The sequence below is a fragment of the Ips typographus genome, linkage group LG4, assembly GCF_016097725.1.
Source record: "Ips typographus isolate SLU linkage group LG4, UJ_Ityp_2.0, whole genome shotgun sequence".
Classification (NCBI taxonomy): Eukaryota; Metazoa; Arthropoda; class Insecta; order Coleoptera; family Curculionidae; genus Ips; species Ips typographus.
The window spans coordinates 6,578,923-6,595,549 of NC_138425.1; the positions used below are offsets into that span (position 1 = coordinate 6,578,923).

Below are 16,627 nucleotides of genomic sequence, written 5' to 3' on the forward strand. Positions count from 1 at the left end.
ATATTTTCACTAATTATACGTTATAATACAATATAATAATCTGCCAATGGAAATCCACATTATTTAGAGTATTTCCCTCCTATGTTAAACTGTCCATTTAAGGAGCAATGTTTTCGGTCATTTCAAAATGACACAATGTCCTATTTTTGCTTGTTATCCTTTTAACAAGTCCCATTGAGCCAACGGTTTATTTCAAGCCAATATGACCCATAATGATATTTGGGTTTTTGTACACAAACTTGGCACTGTAAAAAATCCTCTACTAAATCTTTGAAAATTTCAGTTTTAGATCTCACTCCATTTTGAAAGGGTGATTTTTTTTTTAATTGACTCTTGTTGGTTCTCAGGAAGCGTGGAAATCTTCCCAATGTATTCGCATCTAATGTACCTGATAAACCGATCATGACGAAACCATTTCTAAAATTGTATATCTGCGAAACTAATTGAAGTACGATCCTGTTTTTTGTTATTGTAGACTAACTGGACTATTGCCAATACTGTCTAAAGTATTCATTAAAATTCGATAATTACCAGGGTCTTACTGGACAAAAATGTGTTTCTTAGTACCTACATGTAAGATAACCGAATATATTAATACTTTGATGAGTTTGATTTTGATGATTGATGTACCATAATTCAGATTGAAAAGCGTTATTTTGCCAGCATATGTGCTTCAATCCAATATCGCGTAAGGTGTCAAGTAGCTTAGCCATTTTAACGTATGATTGATTGAATAACTAGCTCTTATATGTTTAGAATAAATAACTTATAGCATGCTAGCAATGTATCAATTGCAGCTTCTGGAAATTCTTCTAATTATGCCATTGCTACCTCCAAGCCAGTGTTTGTTTAGATTTAAGAACTACCAAGACTTATCTTGATATATCTTAATCATAAAATAGGAAAGCTTCTTTATTATCATATTATATGTGGTGTTCTTCAAGAACAATAACACTGTATTAATCTGATGATAATGAACATAAGGCAAAGCGGTCAAAAGATCCAGTTTAGCATTTTGTAGGCATTTTATTATAATACTAATTTTTGCGTTATGTTGTTATTTTTATGAGAGTGTAATACTTTTAGTGCAATAATAAAGTCACTTTGTAAAGAAGAAAATATGTTTTATTTATGTGCTTGCATCACCAGCATATTAGCTCCTATCCCCGAAAAAAGGAAGGAAAGCGCAGATTATTAAGGTTATGAAGAATTCAAGAGAATGGTTTTTCTAAATGCAGTAAAGAAGATCCCGATGGTCTACAGAAAAAGGGTCTTTTTGTGTTATCTTTTTAATTAACTTGAAGAGGAAGAGAAAACGTAAGTTCTTCACTCTTTGTAAATAAGAAGAGCTTTCTAAGTGTTGGCCGAATTATGATAAACCAAGTGCATCTTCCAAAGTATCCAAATTAATAAAAACACAACATCCAAAGATCTGTCTAGTCCGGCGATTCTTCTTAACAGGGAACCGGTTTGGAAAGTTTCAAAATCATACCAAGTTGTTCTTGCAGGAAGAACCTTTATTAACCGATGACTAAAGAAGGTACAAATAATTAAAATTAGCAAGGTTTTTAATGCAAAATCCATTACCCTATACCTTCAAATGAATGGAGATCATCATGCCAAATTAGTAAAGAAAATGAAGAATAGTACTCACTAGAGAAGGGCGGGGACCAACAATAGCACCATAACTTTCAACTTAAAATGTAACTATGAATATGAAGCAATTGGAACCTTAAAATAATTAACCAATAACCAGCAAAAAACCTTTTTTGGCGCAAAAAAATATGAAAATACCCTCATGCAGTTCTTAGAAAACATGGGTTCATGCAAGATTCTTCAGTGATTTTAATGCACTAGTACCATATTACCCAAAAAAATCATCATTTAAGTTCAGTTTACGGTTTTTATAAAAACAGATTCCCGACGCACTGGTGAATTCGCTTCTACTTAGTATTTATAAAAATGTCGTTTTGAACACGACATAGTCAACATAATTCCGGTCATTTCAATACGTTGAGACAACAAAACGTAATGGATTAGAGTGGTGGTATAATGCACGTGGCATCCATAATTCCGTATAATATTTTCGGCAACGTTTTATCATAATAAATTGGCTTATTAATCCCGGCTCGCATATTTGTGCTGTTCCTGTGATTTACTGAGGGATCATAAATTCGCGGGGTTATTTCCAAAACGCCTGGTCGTGCATATTTTATTGTTTTGCAAATACCTATCTGAGCCGAATCGACCGCAAGAACTCGTCCCCATATTAATTTATTACGTATCTCGGTAACGTTAAACGTTATTAATCCTCTTAAGTAATGTAATAACACATTTTAAAAGAGTCATTTAATTAACCAAATTCGCGTTTTATAATGTAATTTTACAGGCATTACAGAAAGAAAAAGTCTAACGGACCCATTCCATTGGATCGGCACACAGTCTATTTACTCATTTAGCTTCGGGCTTCCAGAATAGCGCTAGGGTTCTGGTTTTAGAAAGAGCTTTCAGTAAAATGAACAAAAAAATCGTTTTAAATTAAATCAGTACTTTGTCATCTGCTCGGTGTGGATTGTTAGTTGGAAAATGGAGTAAATTTGATTTAACTAAAGGGCTCGCGCCAGTTTAAATATTTTCAGCTTTTTGGGATTGGGAATTGACCCCACGAGAAAAAAAAGGAGTTTTTATTTAGTCGATACAAACCGAGTTTAAATAACGCAAAAACCGGAGTATAAGTTGCAAATAAATGCCTCTAACACACTGAATCAATTTCATCAATACGTCCAATACGAAAATTAACATTTTTTCCTGTATAGTAATAGATGATTGACATGCAAATTTTCAATTTTGGAGAGTAGTACTCACCATTCCTATTCTCGCTGTCGGCCGGCTTCATTTGTATGGGATGGTGCATCTGAAAGAGACAGATTTCATAAATCAGGAGGATGACACGTACGGGAGGGCTGTTATGCATACGCGTTCGAACGGCCCTGAATATTTATTTGCTCGAAAATTGGACAATGAAAATAATACCAGTGCAATTTTATATTTTATGCAGCAATAATTTTTGTACTCGTCATGTTTTTTTTCAACAAATATAGCATAGCTAATTGGCTATAAAATTACGTCAAAGCAAACTAGAAAAGAGGAAAAAATGTCATGAGATAATAACATTTTTCATAGTCCAATTATTTCTGTTTAGTACAAATGATCAAAAAATGTATAGGATAAATTAACTATATATAAATATAAATAATCTTTATTTTCAACAGAAAAAAGGCTATCGACCACTTGGTCTTTCTGCCTATGTTTACAGTGGGATTTTTTTTATAGTTTTATCATACATGTTAACTTATTCTAATTATTTACAATTTATTTACAAAAAAAAAATTAGTCTTAGTTAAAGTGCTCTAGTAGGGTGGCAGTGGGAAAGAGGTAACGGGATTGTCTGGTTGGTCTTGTTATGCACAGTGGGTTTATTATTGTCCAGTTGTTTGGATTATTCTTCCATTTGTTCTGTAGTTGTATAAGTCTGTCTGTTATTTTGGTCATGTTTGTACGTTCGTAGAGAAGTTGGTTGGATGGGTTGTGTAGTGGGTTTTCTGGGTGTCTTATTTTGGTTATTAGTCTTAGAGCAATCTGTTCCGTAGTCTGAGTATATCTTTTAGTTTTGTCAGTAGCGTTTGCTCTAAGTAAGTGTCCGTAGTCTAGAACTGGTCTACAGATGGATTTGTATATTTGTGTGGCGGTTTTCGTGCTAATACCTTTGTTTTTGTGTGTCAGTGATCTAAAGTGTTTTGTCCGTTTAATAGTTTCAGTTCTTGCATTTTTTAAGTGTTTTGTAAATTTTAGTTTTTGGTCCAGTATTACGCCTAAGTAAATTAACTAATATATTAACATTGCTATATTCTATTGAGAACTTTACTTTTAAAATAGTTATTTGCGCAACAAAAGACGAATGCTAGCAATAACAGATGACGACGATCTTTATGAATCCTGAAATGCTAAAGATAGCGAAGATACAAAATTTTGATCCAAAAAAGAAAAAACGAGAAAGAATTTTTTTTTTTATATTTTCTAAGATATGTGTCTGTCTAAATATTGTAGTCAAAAGACTCACTATTACTTCAGACGACTACATAAATAATATTTTGTTGTTTTATGCAGTTTTCTAACTTTATAAACAAAGACGTCCAACAAGGGAAAAAAGTAAAAAAGTCACTGGCATTCATTATTCTTTCACAATAAATTTGGAGGCTATGATGCTTATTTATAGATATAATAACACTTTCAATTAAAAAAAGAACTATTTTGTTGTTCAAAAAGGTTTTAAACATTATAAAATTTTTATTTCTTTCTTCTCTTATTTTTTATTTAAGTGAAGGGTCCAGAATAAGGTTTTACAATTCAATTTGGTATTTTCTTTAAAAAGCCCTGTTTTAGACATTAATCGTTTTTCTCTTTGGCTCTTTATACAGGGTGTGTTTTAATGTCCGATATTTCACAGGGCAATTCCTCAGGTATTTTGAAGGTAAAATACCTATATGTATAAACATGGGTCCGCAAGGTCTTACTTACCAAGCTACAGAATGTCAAAAATTAGTTTTAGTCAGCGCCCTCTACATGTAAGAGCCCACCCAACTAATTTAAGTGTCTCATATTACAAAACCCCCAAATACCAAGTTTCGTCCATATATCAATGGTATTTTAAAAATTACTTAGAAAAAATATCGGACACTTATTAAAAAACACCCTGTATTGTTATTATTATCCTAAGTTGTTTAAGTATTCACATATAACAGATAAGTATTCAAGCTAGTTAGAGCTGTAAATATTACAGTAATATCTATATCTGTGTTTGCATTACTGTGGGAATTTATTATACAATACCTCCGATATTACAATGTAAGGAATTTGGAGGTCCTACATAGATTCTTTAAATATTTCAGTGAGATTTATCCAGGGTTGCACAGTTGACTTTGATTATCGAGTATGAGATGACAAACTTCAGAAATCGCTGCGGTGCTTTTACCAAACTGGTTATAACAAACAAAGAAGTTTAAAGTTCAAACTTAAGTGCTTTTCTTTGCCCTTAGGCTGTAAATCCTGGCACTTCTTTCAAACAGACAAAGAAAACTTGCTTAATCGGTCCCGTTTTCTACAAGAAAGCTTATAAACGCACTAGTGGAGGGTCCCAAAACGCATTAGTGGAGCCGCTTTGTACTAAACTAAAACTTCAGTAAGCGGATAATAGAGGGTAAAGTGTGAGGGAGTCCCCCCAATTTTTAATAGACCGGAGGGGTGTTTTCGGTGAAATATTAGTAATTAAGGAACCCCACGTGCACACGTGCTCGCGATTCCATTTCCCCGTTACTTTGCTGGAAACGCCAGGGAAAACCCGGTTTATTAAGTTTTTTGCTCCGGCATAATGTAAAACGATAATGAATGTCACGACAAAGGGACTGCGTTTCATAAAAGAACGACAAGCTCACCGGTAACTGGGGAAGACAATATCCACGGGTATCCAAACACAATTTTAGGATAATTGTTAATGCAGGACGGTTATAAACAGCGATTTGCACTCACTACGAAAATGAGGCAATTAATTTGACAGGGGAAAAATTGTCGGAGCGCATTTACGAGGATTATAGTGATAGGGGCGATATAAAAGTCCAGACTTTTTGGGCACGTTCGCGTTATTAGGGGAATTGGCGCAAGTCAAGAGCTGTCAATAGAGCAAATAAAAATCTGACCGGTAAATGGCTTTAGCGTAGTTTTTAGGTTCGGAAGGGTGATTGGCATCTACTCGACGCTGAAAAGCTACGACGAGCACTGACAAACGTATTAGTACGTTTGATGATTTTCTTTCTGTACCTAACCATTCAGTTTTTCTGGGAAATGAACTTGAATTGAGTACAATTTATTGATTTTAACATTTTTCCGAAATCCGTAACACTTTAAGCAAAAGTAAGTCAAATCAGACAATTAACTACTATCGTCCTTACATAATGCCATCATGTATTATAATACAAATATATTGACCACGTACACATCGTAACTTTCGATCGGATCCTTGAATCGGATAAAGCTCTATCCACTTGAAAAACATTTTCAAGTGGATTGGGCCAACGAAGCGGATCGAGGATCATGTTTTTAGTGATGTGTACAGGTTTGAAGACCAATCCGGATCAAAATGACAATAGATCAAACAAAAAATTAACAGTGAACAAAAACTATGCAGTATGAGTACACTATAAGTACCTACAAGTTAAATATTCCAATTCCTAACCTAAATAATGCCAAACTATAGGGTACGATATAGACAGGAATCAAAGTCATTTCAATCCGAAGTTTTACACAATGTCTACGTGATCATTGACAAAGAACCTTTTTAATTAATAGTATTTAAAAAGAGATTCAACATCTCTTTAAAATAGCTTTGGGTTGATTTACTCAGCGTTCAGGATTGTTACACAATCCAATTAATCTGTGGCTTAAGAAGTTCAGTGACAAGAAAAAATGGATTGTTCTTCGTAATTCGCTGCTCAAACAACAATGACATTTTGAAGCGGACGCAAGCAGTGATTGAGGAATCGAAAGATGAAAGACGACTTTCTGAGGCCCAACTTTCAGACGTAAATCCGTTTTCATAAGCCTAATTTATAGCAACATAGCGATGGCTGTTGTAACGTCAGCCGCAATTTATAACGCTGACGGTGACAAGATTCGATTAATCCACGCTGGCTGTTTCACACTCGTACCAAATTTGATTTATGCACTATTATAAAAAATTATTCGTTCTAATCGGGCGATTTGTGTGCAGTTCTTGACTTTTTTTGTTACAAATATATTTTAGCGTTCCCCAGTGCCATTAATCATCTACCGAACAAAACCGTTTCGAAAGGCAACAGAAGTCGCTCGAACATTTATTATCGTTATTCGCGTTATTAACCCCCAAGGGGTATATTTAAGCAAATTATTAAAAATCGTGGCCGAGATAAATCGAAGCCGCCGTAACAATTCCGGTTAAGTAGCTTTAAAAGTAACAGACCGTTCGTTCCGCTAATTGGGGTTAAACCGATTTATCTCAATATAAATTAAGCCGCCTCCAGTTTTAAACTTGATTGTAAATATGCCGGGTCAACTGCAAATAAATCAAATTTTAATACACCCTTTAATTTTCTGTTAACAATCAAGAAAAATGGTTTTATACGGGGTGTTTTATAATATAATATGCGCAAGACCAGGATATGGGAGCTTGTCTAAAAAGTTTATAATAATACATACACAGGTTACAGTTACTTGTTCCAACGTTTATAGAATCTCAAAAATTACCATGTTTTTCATCATAAAATTTGATTTTTATCGAAAAGTATTGACTTACAGCTTATGATCAGGAGTATCTTTTTTTGTGTAGAAAATATTGGCGGTTCAAATGAGCGTCTCAAAACTGTACATTTTCAAGCAGCGTAGATGTTAGGGAGAAACAACACCAACTACTTCATCAAAACCTTCACCAATTGTGACTTAAAAAAAAAAACGCAGAAAGCAAAGCTTATTAAGGTAGAAAATACTTACAAAAGCTGTTTTCTGCACGATAAAAGGTTGAGATATTTACAGAAAACAAATTTTTGTTGCCAATGTATCTTTAAAACCACCATGTATCGCTAAAATGTACCATTTTAAAAGGTCTTTTTTAAATTTTTGGACGAGCTACCATATCCTGAAATCCTGAGCATATATTATGGAACACCCTGTATATTCCGCACGTTAGAAATCAGACACAACACCAAAAATGTATTACTTTCAGAATCCGTTTAAAAGTCTGTTCTTTCTGTGAGAAAAAGTTACAATGACAAAGTATTAATTACTGTTAATTATTTCATAAAATAAACTCAAATGTTTTTTTTTAAGTTTTGTGTCATTTCGGATATGTCCGGAAATACTTTTTTAGAAGAATTTTTCAAATTTCAATAGGGTATACGGAGTTAGGTTAGGTTAGGTATAATTTTACATTTTTGGATTCTGCTTGTTATTTCGGAAACATTTTCTGTAATACAGTTTTAGAGATATTTGATTTTAAAATAGAAATGTGCTTCTTAAAATATACAGTATGGGGTAAATGTATGGATTATCTCTATTTTAAATTTAACTGTTAGTTTTTTCGAAAAACCCTTGGACACGTCAATGATTATTTCTGAATACGTTTCTTTTGATGAGAATTTTATGTGTACAGGGTAACCCAAAAATAAGTTACGGTCATCAACTTAAAATTTTCAAATGTAATTTTAAGTATCAATTATTCAAATAACTAACCAACTCAAACACCCTAATTTTGAACAGAGAATAAGACAGTAGTAGTAAAAACAGAGGTCTTCAATACGAAAAACTGAACTTACTGCCCTTGTTTTCTGTCTTTTTGAGACCAATTTTTAACCACCATGTATCATAATTTTTGATATTTTTTTGCATCCATTTTTATAACAAACTACGTTTAACACGACACAACAAAAAACCAAGAAAAAACCGTTTTCTGATACGTGTAAATTAGAATATGTTACATAAAATGGTAAATATCTTAGAAATGGACACCCATAGGTATATTATAACAATACACATGAAAGAGACTAGAATTCGACGTCTCATCGACATAAATATCTACTTCAGCTTAAACTGAAAGTGACAAAAAGAAATAAATAATAAAAAATTTTTGTTTTGATGAACAGCTAAAAAGATAATAGAAAAACTAAATTATTAAGTTAAGTATTTTAACATTTTTCAGTTTTCCATCTGGCATGGTAATCCTTCATCCAATTTGCATTAATATTTATTAAACCTTCCTGACTGCGCTATCTAAATTCTTCTTGATACATATTTAAATAGGGCTTCACATAAATGCGACTATCTCTATAAAGCTGCATTAAAAAAAATTTAGCAGGTCATACGCAAAGTCCTGGCTAACGACGTTTCCCAGGTGTTGACGCTAATGAAAAACCTGTACATAAATCATAGAGCGTATTCGAAAGGGAAATATTCGAACGAGAACATACGAAAACGTACCGGGCCCGAACTAAAAAGCAAAAATAGCCCGTTACCAATTTAGATGACTAATGGTCACTCTCCGAGTTGACAACAAGGCAATTCCTGACTGTGACATATTAATTCTTCCATTTTCACGCTTCATTTTACAAATACATTAAACTCGGTGCATTAAGGCCACCTGAGGCCAGCGCAAACAATGTTTGTTCAGGGCAACGGACCGGTTTTCCCACATTCAGCTATAACGCTGGATAGAGGGGGCCTGCCTAAGCAAATTGGGGGCGCAATTTTAAAAAGCGAATTTCCATACAAAACTTCATTTTTATGCGGCCTCATTTCTCGAATATATCAAAGTCAGACCCTGGCGGGCACCTGAGCCCTATCCTCAACTTGCAGGAAATATTATTTGTCGAGGTTGCATTTTATGGATGAGCATTTTCATTAGAGTGGCGCGGTTTAAAAAGGGTCTACACGTCAAAACTGGAGGATTTTCCTACTGAACGAACGGATTGGAGATTTTCGGCGAGAATAAAAACCGACTTTTGATATACGCAGGCACTGATGAGACTGTCTTGGCGCGTTTTATTATTTAATAAAAAAACGTGTCGGGGCATAAACACGACGTTCCGACAAGAGACAATTGGATTCTCCCTTATTCCCCCGCTTTGAATGTTATTTTCCTAATTGCTTTAGAGGATGAACGCGAGGGGTGTCTCGTTTTTGTTTTAGAAAATAACAATTTTCACTGGCTTGATGCGAAAATTTTAGATTTAGCCCGCCCCTGGCAAAAATGTAGAAAAATGTGCTAATTGAATTTAAAACCACGGGACAAGTTGGGGGTATCCAAGAATCAACTGCTCGACTAACTTGGAGTGACGAAATCCATTTCGCCACTTAAACTAATCGCAACCGGCTGTCGGCAAAAAACCGGAACTTTAATAGAGCAGCTCGAGAGCGGCCAGAAAACAGTTTTTTGAGCCGCTCGGCGTTCGCCTTTTAATGGAGCCAAATCCCGCTCAGTCAACAATGACATCCGAATTAATGGAGAAACGCCGAGTCGGCAAATCCGCGCGCAATTTGCCAAAAGCCATGTCGGATTTTATTTTTCATATAGTTTTTTGTCGGACCTTCGAGGCGCAAGACTCCTTTGATGTCCCGCAGGGTCTTTTTTCTTTTGGCACAAGTCAATTTGCCTTTTTTCGACCCGAACCGACGAGAAGTTTAAGATACTTTCAAAGTTATAAACCTTTATTATTGGCGAATGTGTTCCTTTTCGTTGAATTGAGAAAAGTAATAAAAGAAAATGAATTTATAGATGATTGGGCAAAGTATGTTGAATTGTTTTACATTATTTGGGGAAGTGGCAGTAAACCTGAAAACAGTAAAAATATATTCGTTTAAGCTTAGTTTGTAAAAGAAATTTTAACTTTAGTTGTAACTTTAGTATTAGCATTACATTTAGTATTAACCTTAAGACAGAAGGGTGTTTATAAAACTCCTAATTTAACCATACATTTTTCTGAAAAATAACCTAACTTTAATGTTATTTTTTTCAATTTTTGCTGCCTAATGCACATTTTTGCACTAACTAAATCAATCGTAAAAAGAATTTCTGTTTAGAAATTTTATAAATAAAGCACAAATTCAATCTTAACAGGAAGTTTAAACATTGGAAATTTAATAGTAAATTTGCTGTAAGAAAATTTAGAATTTCATGTAAAACCTGGTGTAAAACCAGGGTCACCACTTACAACTAAATTTAAAGTTAAAATTCCTAAAAAACTTTCAGAATCTAACATAAAAAGGAACAGCACGGTATTTGAAACAAATGGAATTAATGATGGTTCTGCAAAGACAAAAAATCGCAATTAAAAAATAAGACAACGCCAAATTAAAGAGCACTAAAAGTAGCTGTAAAAAAGTGTTGTGAATACAGAAGAAATCACCTGATAATCAAAGTGATAACAATGTTTGAGAAATCTGTCCCCAAGTCGCTCTAAAGGTTACTATAAAGGAAAACTTGTAAAATTGTAAAATTAAATTATTGTTCGCAAATTCAAGTATATCGTGGGCTATCTCCACGAAATAATCCCAGTTAAATAATTTACCAACCCTCATCAACAGATTGTCACTTTTTCTGCACTATCTGTATAAAAAATCAAGGTTTCTTTACACAAAAAATTAATATGCTGACAAAAATAAAAATAAAATTGAAAATTGAATTGAACTTAATGCAACAATATTTCTTTGAAAAATATTACATTCTTTCAGAAAAAACACACACAACAAAAACTGATAACACAAATGAAATAAAAGACAGTTCCACTTGACTGAAAATTTCAATTATTCCTTCTGTTGTTTCGCTTGGGGCGCCGCCACCGCGCCCCGATCGGAAACATCGATACAGGTCGGGAAAAAAAAGGGATCTCTTAGACATTTATAGGGCTGTTATTAAACTTTCCTAATACAAAAATGATATATTAATAAATACCGTGGGGGCCTTTTAATAAAAAATCACTTTCCGTACCAGAAAACCGTTTTTCATGATGGCGCGCTTTATTAGGAACCACTTTGCCATGGTGTGTTTCTGATTTATATTGTTGCGGCGGGGCCCCTCGTCGACGCAACCGTTAGGGGACCTTGTTGTTCCCATTTTTCATTCTTATGAGAGCATTTTTTATTTAAACCGTGGGAGGGCGAAATAATATTGTCCCAGGAACACTTTGTTTAGGAGCCCTCATCGTTATACATACACGACAAACGGTAAACAGACCTCAAATTCTCTGTATTGCAACGGAGGGAATGCGTTCCATAAGTGTGCTACAACCGGAGTATATTGTTCTGCAATTAAACAAAATCAAGCTTAAAATTATTTGTTTGTCTAGACATTGGTACGTACATTTATTTCTACAGATTTTGTGACTACCCAAATAAATTTGCAACATGAATTATTTATCTTGGTGTAAGTAAAAGTACTATTCCAAAACTCGTGTCCAGCGTCAATTTGAATATGCTATAAATAAAAAGCTTTTAACTTAGAAATGTTTGTTGAATTTCAGAATGCAATTGAATGTTTGAACAGAAATTAAATATCTCTGCACGAACTGTAAATGCTCGTATTTAATTTAGTTGGCGAACAATAACTTTTTTCTCTTTTATTGGTTTAATAGCGAATAAAAACAATTAAACTGCAATAATTTTGGAGCTGCATTATAATTAAAAAAACTTGCAATTGAAGTATCTACATACTTCCAAAATTTATATTCAAAAATCTGAACTGCTTTCCTCTTTGACAATTATTATAGAAACTTAGAGAATACAGAGTATTTTATTGCTTGGCATTACTCTAAAAAGACCTCCTCGATATTTTGGAAACAGACGATATAAAATTTAAACTAGACTTAAACACTCTAAAGAATAGTAATTAAAATACCAAGGGCATTATATGGCTACTTCGACCGAGGGCGTTATTTTCTATAATGCCTGTAGTGTCTTTAATGTTTAATGTCCGACTTTCATTCTTTAATAATTTATTTTCTTTGAAAAATTCAAAGGACATTACAAAAATGACAAACGGTAATGACAACCATGATTTTTTCTACACTCGATGCCATTTATAGGCGCTATAGTATACGGTGTCTGAATTTGGAATCGATCGAAATTGCAGTGTTTTTAAAAAATAAATAATATAAAATTAAGTTTTATTTTAATAATTGTTTGAGAATTAACAATAATCAGTCTTCAGTCTTCTATGTTTAGGTTTGATACGAACATATATTTTACTCAATAGGTAACTAAATTTGACCTGACAGCATAGTTGAAATTAGCAAAGTTGGAATATTATTTTAAGAAATTCCAGAATCTGATGTCAAAATCAATTAGGGAAAAAATAACAAGAATTGAAGGAATAGAAGTTAAGTAGATTAATTGACAGGAGAAAAAAATAAAAAAAGAAAAGGCGCTCAAATTAGTGGATTTTATTATAGCGCGAAAAATTGTATTTTTCTAGAATAAAAAAAATAATGATAAAGAAAAGGAATTGAAAAGAGAAACGAATAAAAGATTAACTGACATGAGAAAAAAAAGTGAAAAATCCTTAAAATTAATTGATATTATTTTTGCACAAAGAATTGTATTTTACTAGACTAACTAAAGAAAGATCACAGACAAGAGACAAGAAAAAAATATATTTAGCGCGTTAGAAAAGAAAAAAAAAATAAAACCTTATATTTTTACAAAAATAACTTCAATAAAATACAAATAAAAATATTTCAGAGTTTCCATTTAAAATAATTAAACCCTGTGTAAAAATTTTTATTTTTTGTTAAATTTAAAGTTTGTATTAAACTAGCTGGAGATTAAGAATACGACGACAATCACACTTTTAAATGCTGAGGTATAGTATTAGGGATTTTCAATGTCGTAAATGGTAATCAGACAACCGTCAAATTAGAAAGATTATTGTAAATGTAGCTTTAGTGACAATCTTCCATGTTAAATAACGTGAATCTCCGTGTATATTACTTCTTTTTTTGCAAGTTATAAATACATGTTTTTTTTTTAAAAATTATGTTTTTAAGAACTTCTTCTAATAATAATATAGTTACAATAAAAAGTTCAGCTAAAAAGACTGTTGACATTGTCGTTTGACAATCACAATTATACGCCTTGGGGGTGATTATATTGAATTGCAAAAATTAGGGTTGTTCTGTAAAACAAAAATTTAAATCTTGGTAGAAAAACAGTTCATCAATTTGCTTTATCGATTCAAATTTTCTCTCAGGATAAAAGAAGCAACTTGTGGAAGACTGAACAAAGCAAAGCTCCATCTTGTAGACCACAGACGGAATTGCAATAGAAATGGAAATTTCCTTTGGCAAAGACAGGCACCTCGTTAAAATATCTTGTTAGAGCGATATAGGCACAAATGTACAAGAGCTCGTTTCGCAAAAGATACATTGCGAGGATATGCACGATGTGTCACCCAGGATTCCCGGAGCAGACGTTCCGCGGTTTGGAGTCGTCTCCTAAATGTCAGTCCAGGGGGTCGAACACTGGGGCTGTGGCATGACTGATGATATTTTGGGTAATGGAAACGTGGCAAAAATTCTATTTCCTGACTTTTTATGAATATTCAGAACGTTGTTTTTCCTACGCAACCAAAACGGTTTTTATTTTCCCGTTCAAAAATATTAATTTTTCATCAAGGAAAATGCTAATGCTATTACTGCAGGCAAAAGAAAATTAATTTTACTTATAGATTGCCTTATTTCAAAAAGCTTGCTTGAAGGCTAATTGAAGGGTTTTCAATTAAGTTGTATTGATTTTATATACTGCTAGCAAGTTATTTTGTTTTAATTAGGAGTATTAATTTTGCTTCCGTCTTAATTAACATTCAAGAAAGTCTACTTCAAAAGCTTTAATTAGCACATCGTCATCTAGTTAAGATTAATAACTTCTTTGCGACAACACAAAAACAACGAACAAGTTCCTAATCAGTTCTGCACACTTACCCCATTTAAAGTCGTTACATTGTGTAAGGCATCTTGAGCTAGAAGGGCGGCTTTCCGAGTAAAGAACGTCACGAAACAACATCCTAAAACAGAAAAAGTAATTTGAAAAAAACGTTTTATTGCACACAAAAGTGGTGGTAACTTAAATATTACTCTCTGTATAAAAAAGTTTATTAATCAGTGCCTCTTTTATTGCACTTTTATTCTCTAAACTTTATTACAGTTTTATAACCACCCTATTGCAAGAAAGAGATCCAATGATCAAAAATGATGTTTAAATTGCTTTACAAATAAGGCTTTAACTAAATACACTAAGATAAACTTTGCATAAAAAAGTCTCTAATAAAAGTTTATAAATTAGTCTTTTATTCGTCGCAGTTGCTCCTTTTATTGCGACTTAATGACGGATTCAAACTCACTAAACTTCATTACAGTCAGGCTCAAACCACTTTCAGTAATTAAATTCTCCCGACCAGTGGCAGTAAAACATTCGATAAATACAAATTTCGATTGAGGCAAAATTATTTTGCTATTTCATCTATTACATCATAGGACAGCATCAGACTGAATTCAGAACAGAGAACCGGAGGCAAGCGGGTTTTAATTAAAAAGTTTATCGTTGTTGGGATATAGTTTAGGCGTGTATTCTCAATAGAGCTTATAAAGATTCTTTATGCTTTCCATAGTACCACAAAAAATGCTTTTAGGCAATTAATACAAAATATGAAATGGAATTTTAATTAGAGAGTTGTTAGAACAGCTTTGCCATGTATTTGAGTTTGCATATTAAAATTTAAATATTGTAAAATTTAGTTTTGAATGCATTTTAATAAGAAAGTGGACTGGTTGTTTTCACCAGTCTCTTCAGGAAAATTATGCTACAGTAACAAGAACAGCGTAAACAGGAATTGTAGTGAAAAGAAAAATTATTATCAAAATATGTACAAATCAAACCCCCAAAGCCCTGAATATGGTGGATATGTAAGTCTGGATCTTAAGCCAAAAGTTTTCATTTATCATGCTCAGCCATATTCAGCGCAAACAGGAACAGTTACGAGATTAAAAAAAAAAAAACAGGTAAAAAAACATAGTTTACACGTTTTCATTTACTCCTAGGAACAGACTATTAGAGATCCAAAAATGCTTTCCAAATCAACTAAGTTATTTCTCAATAATATATATATATATATAAACCATCTTTATTTCCGAGGAAAAAGGCTATCGACCTACCGGTCTTTCTGCCATTCTCAATAATAAAATTCCTAATTTATAATAAACGCGTGTTGCTCGATTTCTTCTGTGATTATTGTGACGTTTTGAAAATTTAAGCGCCCATTTAACCACAATAGATAAAGTAGTTTAAACGAAACTTGCCAAGTAAATATCTGTGGCGCGTTAATAATTGATTAGAACCGCTAACTTTCCAACTTTTCTGACGTTTTAGGTTTTGACGGCGCTAAACCACTTTTGGACTCTGCATTATTTACTTTGCACGGACCATTACCTTGAAGTTTTTGAAACGAAAATATTTTCTCAACCAGAAGTTTTGCTGTTGCTTTAATGTAGTTTTTTTGTGCCGTTTTCTTAGGTCATGAATTGTTAGAAACAAATGCAAACTTTAAATTTATCAGAAAGTTTAGTTTAGATGGAAATGCCTGGTAAAAGTGTTGTTACGAAGCAAAAATGGTATTAAGAAATACATTTCAATAATTTTTGAAAAAATTTCGGTTCATTTACAAATTACACAAATTTTCTTTAAAATTTCTAAGAAAATTATGCTTCAAACTTAAAAACTGATATACTGAAAGCACAAAATAAATAGCGCCAAAAAATACGGTTACCTTTTACTTTACAATCAGTCAAATAATAAAATAATAAAGTTTTAAAAACATTTCTTATTGGATTTTCATTTGTAGTACAAATTAATTAAACGGCAAAAAAATCTGAAACAATTACAGGAAGTACTTACGGTCCCTTTAAATTTTCTAATAAAAGTAAGTTTCAAATTTAAAAACTGAAATTTTAAAAAAAAATTCAATTTCTTGGTCGTTGACAAAACTCTGACAACACAAAAA

At 32.8% G+C, this 16,627-nt stretch overlaps 1 protein-coding gene across 7 annotated transcripts in view; it reads right to left on the reverse strand.

Annotated features, from left to right (window-relative positions):
- LOC145728506 (CUGBP Elav-like family member 1) overlaps positions 1-16,627 on the reverse strand; it is a 117,676-nt gene that overhangs the window by 29,013 nt on the left and 72,036 nt on the right. For all 7 annotated transcript variants that reach the window (XR_014178098.1, XM_081978791.1, XM_081978794.1 and 4 more), the window contains 2 exons: positions 14,553-14,635; positions 2,866-2,914 (listed from right to left, as the gene is read on the reverse strand). Coding sequence is in view for 6 of the 7 variants with exons in the window: in XM_081978791.1 (XP_081834917.1) it covers positions 2,866-2,914; positions 14,553-14,635 (132 nt within the window). In the remaining variant the exon portion in view is untranslated. The remainder of the gene's footprint in view (positions 1-2,865; positions 2,915-14,552; positions 14,636-16,627) is intronic.